The 8,721-nt window shown below is 43.0% G+C and overlaps 1 protein-coding gene across 1 annotated transcript in view; it reads right to left on the bottom strand.

Annotated features, from left to right (window-relative positions):
- The window catches only part of SMURF2 (SMAD specific E3 ubiquitin protein ligase 2), a 57,180-nt gene that overhangs the window by 3,695 nt on the left and 44,764 nt on the right, over nucleotides 1-8,721 (bottom strand). The window contains exons 11-18 of the mRNA XM_063409076.1: nucleotides 6,719-6,929; nucleotides 5,179-5,282; nucleotides 4,147-4,261; nucleotides 3,561-3,739; nucleotides 2,995-3,132; nucleotides 2,649-2,769; nucleotides 1,166-1,367; nucleotides 163-238 (exon numbers count right to left, since the gene is read on the bottom strand). Coding sequence (XP_063265146.1) covers nucleotides 163-238; nucleotides 1,166-1,367; nucleotides 2,649-2,769; nucleotides 2,995-3,132; nucleotides 3,561-3,739; nucleotides 4,147-4,261; nucleotides 5,179-5,282; nucleotides 6,719-6,929 — 1,146 coding nt within the window. The remainder of the gene's footprint in view (nucleotides 1-162; nucleotides 239-1,165; nucleotides 1,368-2,648; nucleotides 2,770-2,994; nucleotides 3,133-3,560; nucleotides 3,740-4,146; nucleotides 4,262-5,178; nucleotides 5,283-6,718; nucleotides 6,930-8,721) is intronic.

The following is an 8,721-nucleotide window of genomic DNA, read 5'->3' as shown; positions in this document are numbered from 1 at the left end:
TCAAACAAATCAATCATCAATCTGCAGCATCCACACCTCTGCTGCTCCCCAGGGACAGCCTTGGTTATGTCACAGAAGACAAAAGAAGTGAGGCTGCTCCAAATACTCTGACAGCAGATTGGTTTTAAACTACAGATCATGACAGAACTGAAAAAGTCTTACCAGGTATGAGCTTTCGGCAAGTTGTTAGTGCTGGCATCAATCTGGTGTATTGTGAAGAGTCGAGGGCCTGCAGCACCTGAAAATCCAGAGGAGAGCTTTACTACTGTGAGGAATAATATGGAAACAACAAGAGAGCAACTAAAATACAAAGAGAAGCTCTGCACCAAGAAAGGTGAAATCATAAACAGGCAGAAAAAACTGCACAGTCCCAGTGGCTGTGGGACAGACTCCTCCTTGCCCACCCAGACAGCCCTGCAGTTATTTAAACCATGGAAAGGTAAGGAAAAAAGCACTGATAAGGAAGAATAAATCACCTTTTTCACACAGTGTACTGCATAATTCTAACCGTTTTTTAAATATCTTCTCCCACCCCTTCTATACAATAAAACTTGTACATCTGTACCTGTTTTTATAACAGGTCTTGAACAGTGGCCAATTCCACTGAAATCCCACAGAGTCACAATGCCAATTCCTTCCCATTTTATTTAATTAATCTGACTACTAGAAATCCCCTTAATGTCTCTGCTAAAGAAAGAAGACTAGAGCACAGCCATCCTTTACACTTGGTGTGCACTGAAGATGCCACAAAGGACAGAAAAGGTTACAAATGTCCCAACCTGAGCAAAGCTGGAATTCTGATCTGAGCAGCCATTAAAAATACAATTCAGAGGGTCAGTGTTTCTCAAGGGAACTCTGCTGTTGAGTCTGAGTTTGAGCTCTGTTACTGCATTTCAGTCTAAAAAACCCCCAGAGCAACTGATGAGAGCTTGTAAAAGTTAGGAATTAAACCTGTGGCTTAAGATCTGAGCTGATCAGAACCTCCTGCCAGAGAAGGAAGAGCAGGACTGAAACAAAAGAGCCATTTGCACCTGCATAAGAAGGTACCAGACGAGCACACAGAAAAGAACTGCTGGTGATTGCAATCAGAGCATTGGAATGGCTCTTGGGAAGTCACAGTGCAGCTGCAGCTCCCTTCCCGCCGGTGACACGCGGGCGTTGTTACCTTGCAGCGCCTTGAAGCCCTGCAGGGGCACCCGGGAGGAGCCGGTCACGAACTGCAGCAGCCGCGCCCGCCTCTCCTCGTCGAAGAGCTCCACAGCTTTCCAGAACCACTTCACGATGTTGCTGTCCGGGGTACAGTGTTTTAACCTGGTGTTCGCCTTCCAGTCGTTAACGTCAATTTTTCCCAGTCCACAAATGATGAGCTGTAAATTTAAAATACATTTATTATATTATTTCAGCATTGATCACTATAAAAATGGGTTTGGAGCCAGAAAAATTATGAAGAAATTATTGTGAAAATGGACACTTTTTATACCAAAGGCAAATTATAACTTTTCCCTCATCTTAAGCAATGCAGAAATATCTTTCTTGTTTAATTTTGCCTCTGCACACAAACCATTTTTCAAATGTCTCAATTCAAATTAATGAGAACCCAAACAACCATTTCAAGCTTAGACAAAAGGGCCTTGACCTGTCAGTTAAACAGAAGCACAGATTCTGGAATTCAATAATTCCATTTGACCTCAGTGTTTCTTTCAGGAGCATGGCCCGGGGTGCAGTTTGGCTGGTGCAGCTCTGGAGCCCAACAGGAATCTGTTCCTGTGACTCCACACAAAGCCAGAGCAGCCTCTGCTGCCACTGAGCCTCCAGTGCTCCTGGAGGGATCCACAGTGGATCGGGTTAAGCTCGGTGGGGCTGTGATCATAATTCTGAAGACATTTTCAGGACTAAGAACACTGGACCTTCCCCTTTCTTATTCTACAGCTGCAGAAGGGTTCTGGGTTAGCAGCATGGCTGGCTCACTGCTGGGAGTGAGAACACTCAGGATAAAGGAGGAGCAATCACTGACGTTCCAGCCCAGGGATCAGAAGCACACGAGAATAATTTACCTGTGGCCGTTTTACAGACAAACCCCTCAGCTCCACAGACTGCAATTACATTTCAGTTTAAAGCAAGCTTGGGATCTGTGGATTTGCCTTCAGAGGATATTGTCTGGGTGCTGATCCTGACATTCTGTAGCACCCTTGTTTGTGCCAGCACCTTTCCTTCTGCTGGATTTACAGGGCCAACGGAGTCTGGCAAAACTGAGCTCTGCCAAACCCCAGGTACCTGTCCCCAGTCAGGGCAGTGCCCCAGGGGCTGGGAGGGAGTGACAGTCTGTTCTTGTGGCAGAGTTGAATTTCACATGAGGAAACTGCCCCGTGGGGACTCTGCACCAGGACTGCTGGAGCAGTGACACAGCCCCAGGTTGCTGCAGGTGGCTCACAGGGGTTTGAGCTACAGGGAAGGGGCTGCAGCCACTTGTGCAGGTGAGCTGGCACCTGCAGCAACCCTCCCACAGCTCCATGGGAGGCACACACAGCCACGGTGCCCCCGAGTGCTGAGCCTTGCCCTGCCCCATCCCAGGTGAGAGCACAGCAGGGCTCCTGTGGCTCCCAGAGCCTCGCACGCCTGACGACACAACACAGCACTGGTGCACTGACCTCCAACTCCTTCTCATCAAATGTCTTCAGCAGATGTTGTGGGATTACTTCATTAAATCCCTTCTGGAGCGCCAGGAACTGAGCTTCAATTCCTCGTAAAAACCGCCAGTTCACATAAAGTCTGCGAGCAAGTGCAAATTGGGTTTGTGGAGGATATATTCAAATACAATAAACCTGCAATTTATCCAGCCCCAAAACACGGCCCCACTGACAGGATTACAGCAGAGCACTGCACAGCCCTGCAGCAAAACCCAACAGCACAACACTGACAATTACTCCAACAAGTAACGCTTCCTCCCCACCTCAGGAAATAGAAAAAGAACCCTGGAAAAGGCCCCTGATGTACCTGACATATTCCTTTTTGTTCTCCTCTGTCACGGGGATGCTTTTGCCATTGGGTTTCAGCTCGTGCTGAATGATCTCCCCGTAGGCGTTGTGTTCCACACAGAACGTGTGGTCCAGGACCCCGGTGATGTCGTTCTCACTGGGGCAAAGAAAGCAGCAAATGACTGAGGGAAAACACATTCTGCAAATATATTCTATCTGACAGAAGCACAATTGCATTTTTCAGTGGCATTTCAAAGTCCTGCCTGGAAGCAGAAGGTGAATATACAGTTTTACTGTGTTACATTTTAAAACCTTTATCAAAGTTTCAATATTATATTTAATAACCTGTTACAATTAATAATAGGTAAAATTAATAAATTAATATGAACTCCAAACACCGCCTCCCCCCCTAAATTTGAGTAGCTTGAGCATTTCTAGCCTTAAAGAAGCTGAACTGTGCAAGAAAGATATTTATTAAATCTGCCTGAGCAGGAGATCAAAATACACCTTATGTCCAGGATTTAGGACCATTATCACATAACACAAACAGCATTCTACATCCTGAGTACCCTGCAGGTTACATACAGTATCCAGACTAAGCTGTTATGGAGATCAGGGTCCACCAGTTCCATGTCATCCAAGGTAATTGGCTTCCCCAGCAACTGCTTGTAGAAAGGCAACGTGAAGCCGCCGTCAATGTAGTGCCCGTGGAACACAGCCATCCCCATGATCCGGCCCACAAAGTGGAAATAGGACAAGTGTTCCTGCAACAGAGCACAGACAAGGCCACTCAGCCAAGACAGAGCAAGAGACAAAATTTCAACACCCAGAAGAGAAGAAAACCCCAAGCCCAAACCCTGTGCAGAGGTTTTGTTTTGTTTTCATGCATGGCACACTGAGCATTTCACATCCAGTCCAGGAGTTTTACAAGTAACAATCAAAATAAGCCTAATTTCTCCCAAAGGAATCATAAATAGACATCTGACAGAAAATTAAGATCACATTTGAGAGGTTTCTTTAATCAAAGAACAAAAAAACCCTATGATATAATTGTACAAATTCAGTGTCCAGCACCACCAGTTGTAGGAATTTGGCTCCCAGTGCTGAAGCCTCTGCAGGAGTGTGTTTGATTTCTGTCAGAAATGATTCCCAGCACAGGGCCCAGCCCTACCGGGTTGACGGCGGAGTCGGGGTTGATCTGCAGGGTGTAGATGTCATCTCGGGAATACTGGAAGAGCCCATAGTATGGATTCAGCATTTCATGGGACAACAGGTACAGCCACTCCCTGGAAATAAAATCACTTATTGGTACTCTACAGACAAATGCATTCCTACACTGAGAATCTTTGCAAAACAGTCAGATTTTTTTTAATCTTACTATTAAACATAAATGTGAAAGAAGTTATCTCTGAACATGATGAAATATGGCTAAAATCAGAATTATTTTTATTGGCTCAGTAACCACACAACACCTGATAGATTTCCATCTTTCCAAGGTTTTTCTTCAGGTTACTTATTTCCAAGAAAGTTTCTGACTGATTCTCCTACATCCCTTACACACTAAGACAAGACATTATGTATTCACTTGAATACAAAGATGTTGGAATCAAAGCTTTTGATATAAATCTTCTTTAAGGTAATGAATATATTTAGTTTATATTCTAATTATGTGTCTAATTATTCTAATAATTAGACACATAGTTCTAATTATTCTAATTATTTGTATGCAAATCAGTAAATAATGGTCTGAGAATTGGGCATGTCATTTTTTATAAGGGAAAAATAACCTGACAAGACTGAAGTTGCCCACCTGTTGGGTTTTAACATTTTGCTTTGAACAGCAGTGACAGTTTGCAATAAAGTTTATTTTTTGGTTAAAACTGTGCCATAAAGCCAAGTATTTAGTATATATTCTCAGATACCCAAACTTCACTAACCAAAGAAAAAGATATCAATTTCAATAGATACCAAAACATATGACAGATGTTTGACATGATGTGTAACTTGCATTTTATTTCCAAAAAACAAATTTAAAATACTACCTAAAGCCATATATTCTTCTGATATTTAATCTGTTACAGAAATAAATACAAATAAGAATAATGTAAAAGCAGCAGGGCTGACACTGGGCTGGTTCAGGATCCAAAGCACAGGGGGTTGGCAGGGTTGGGTGCAGGGAACAGACAGAGGAGCCACTGTTTACCTGGCAACACCTCCATAATCAAGGCCTTCCTCCCCACGAAATTTTATCATTAATCGTTTCCACAGGTCCTTTGGCCTCATCTTCATGACCTGCCTGTAGGATTCCTGTAAACACACAACACTTCCTTTTATTCACTGTTGTTTACAGAGTGAAAGCTGCTGCTGTGTAATGGAAGTGAAGGGAGTCTGACTCCCAGTCCAAAGGGCACACTGTTAAAGGGGATATTATTTTTCCAGATCAGTTTCTCAAACCACAGATTGTTTCTTAATTTTCTTCAAATGTGATAACACTTGTCAAATAAAATGATGAGAAGATGAGCAGAACCACCTCCCATTAAATTTCCAGGGTTGAACAGTGATCAGGACATTCTCCCTCCTTCTCACATAACTTATAAAAAAATGGTGTCAGTAAACTCCTTTTGTTTTCCATAAGGGCTCCTGGTTTTTGCAGCCTGAAAAGCCAACAGTGGAGTTTGTGCTCTGGATAAAACACATGTGCCAGCCTTCAATAAGCACCTAAAGAATGGAATCAGCACTGCCATCCCAGTAAATCCACAGGATTATTCCTCTGTCAGTAAGAGTTCACCAAGGAAACAAGAAAGCAAGCTGAAAGGCAGAAAAGTGCTAAGGAATGAGAGTAAAAAAAAACCATTCTGGGTTTTATTTATGTCCAGTATCAGCCCCAAGCTTTGTCTGTCCAGGACAGAGGAGGCAAGTGGGTGTGTGGGGACCCAGCACACTGCACTGAACCAGAACACAGCAGTTCTGCAGCCTTCCCTCCCTTCCTCGTTCAGCTGCTTCCAAACTGATCTGACTCTCCAAAGGGGAGACCAACACAAATCTTCCTTGGCTGGGAAAAACTGTGACAACACAGTGGGATGGTCAAGTTTGGGTGGGGTAAAAATGCAACAGGGATGGGTGAAAATCCTCAAAAGGACAATCTGTTCTCCAGAGAAGGCCAATGAATTGTAACTGTGTTTAGTCAAGTCAACAGAATGATTCTGCTGCATCATGTCCCAAAACAGAATGCAGAGACCCCATTGTGGGCACCTCTGGCCATTCGGAAGCCCAGTTTGTAAAACTGGTCTGATTCTGGAGAGGGAATTCAGATCAATAAGAAATCCAAACTCTGAAGAGGAATCCTATTCAGTAGTAGTTTTACTGAAGCTATACTGTATCAAAGATCACTAATAATGGTTTAGAGTTGCATTTTTAACATCCCCTCTAAAACAGTCACCAGCTTCTCAAATACAGGAAGAAGTGAGACAGGATCTTCAGATACACAAAGTGCTCGGACTCCTTCCCCAGCCCCTACACAGGCTGCACATCTCCAGCCACAGAGAAAGCTCTCCTTGATTTAGTTCATCTCTACAGGGTAAATGCCTCTACTTCAATTACACGACTGTCTTGGTACCCCCTGGAACACTTTCTCTTCACCGTGGTAAAATCCCAGTTTTAACTGCAGCAACTCCTTTACACAGCTATGAACAACCCCCCTCCCCTTCTCCCCCGTTAAGAAACAGGTCAGAATCTCGAGTTACCTCAAAGATCTCCTCCCTGGACACCTCGATGCGGCAGTGGCCAGCCTGGGGCTGCTGCTGGGACAGCTCCTGCCGCAGGATCTTGAGCTTCTGCACCAGGTCGCGCTTGTAGCGCGGCACCGTCAGGCACTCGGCCTCGTCGGGGAGCTGGCACAGGGACACCACCTGCTGCTGCTGCTGGTGCTGCTGGTCCTTCAGCTGGTTCTGCCGGCTGCAAGCACACACAGCTGCCTCAGAGACCCAGCCACACACCCCTGCTCTCTTCTCAAACGTTCAGGCTTTAGACCTAAACTGCTTTCAATTTACCGGGATTATTGCTGTGATTACGCTGAAAACGTCTGGGGCCAGTAAAGAATAAATTCAGAGCGATTTTATCCTGACTAAAGACACATGGGTCTGTCTTTCTTGGCAACTAGCAGTTGTTTTTAGGGCTTGTTATTTCTATTAGTGCTACTCTACAAAGTATGCAAAAGGTTACAGCACATACAATAAGGTATTATCCATACAATTTTACTACTAAGCTGCTGACACTGAATTTCTCAGAGACCGTTTCCATATTTCCTTTGCGTGTTTTCCCTTCCTCCATTTTAAAATTCAGGGATCTGCCAAACACTCTGCCTCTAATCTCCAGTCAATACCATAGTCTGTTTTAAATGGCTTGTCTGGAAAAGAGTAAGCTTACAAAAAGATGTTTGTACTGGCAGCTTGGCAAGGACCTTGTCCCTTGTACCTGGCCTAGTCTGGACCACAGGAATGTGGGAGTTCACATGGAACTAATTGGTACAGATAAACAAGTATTTTTACTAGCAACTCTAAGAGATTTTGGAAATCTGACTTCTCACTAGGAAAAGTAAATGGATCATGTTGCAGATATTCTCTCTGTGTCATTTCTTGTACAAAGTGAGTGGATATTTTAATAGCTTTTTAGTATGGCATTCCCAAGCAACACGGGATAAAAACTGTATTTTTAAAGCCTAAGAATATCATCTCTCTGTGGAGCACATGAGAATACCCTACATTTAGTGGATAAATAAGAAACATTACAATTCAGAATGTTTTAAATGAATAATTTAGACACACGCTGTCTGTGGTTCCACAATGTGGCTCTATGTCATTTGTGCATGGTAATTTTCACTTGCGATTAGTTTTAAATATGAATCTCATTTAAACTGTATTTACTTGATATGCAAATTAAAGCAAAATCCTTATTCTATCTTGTGAAATTTCTAATTCCGTAAGGAGGACTAAGTGAAAATATTCCTTGTACAGGACTACCAGAGAAGGCCATATTTATATACTAAAGTGAACACCCCTCCATACCACCTTTAAGGGTTAAAAGTCACAGTTCCTCCAAGCACAAAGCTAGACAGGGTCATTCTTAAAGGAAATACAATCTCTGAAATGAGCATGAATTTAGCATCAAATGAAACCATTACTTTTCTTCTCCCAGTGCTTCCCAAAATAAGGAAGTACTAGGAGGAGAAAAATAAAATGCCATCTTCCAGATTAGACTAAAAATAATCAGTGCAGCATTAGCTAAACAATCTGCAGTGCTTAAATCATTAAATCTCATTTCTGGATTTGTTTTCACAGCTGAGTGATTATGCTTGATTCCACGCAGTGCTTTTAGGATACAACTAAATACTTTTCAGGTGCCATAACTTATAAAAATCATCACAAACTCTTGGTCAATGTCTTAGAACAGACCTGGGTAACAAGTCTGATTACTTTCATAACTTACAGTGTCAAAATGGCAGAACAAATGGCTTTACTCAGCTCAACAGAAAAGTAGATATCACTGAGAGTAAACTTTTTCTCATGCCTTTGAACCTAAAACTCAATCACACCCATCCCACACCAAGTCTAAACTTATTTCTTCAATAATTTACAAAATGACAGGCCCAAGGCAAACTACTTTTTTTGATTTGTTTTTCAAAGAACAAATAAGGAGGTGGGCTCAAGGCAGGGGAAACTTTCACACATCCTGTTTGGTGTAACAAAAG

Source organism: Prinia subflava, chromosome 12 (genome assembly GCF_021018805.1).
Source record: "Prinia subflava isolate CZ2003 ecotype Zambia chromosome 12, Cam_Psub_1.2, whole genome shotgun sequence".
Taxonomy (NCBI): domain Eukaryota; kingdom Metazoa; phylum Chordata; class Aves; order Passeriformes; family Cisticolidae; genus Prinia; species Prinia subflava.
The sequence above is the reverse complement of the archived record's forward strand: the minus strand, read 5'-3'. Positions and strand labels throughout refer to the sequence as shown.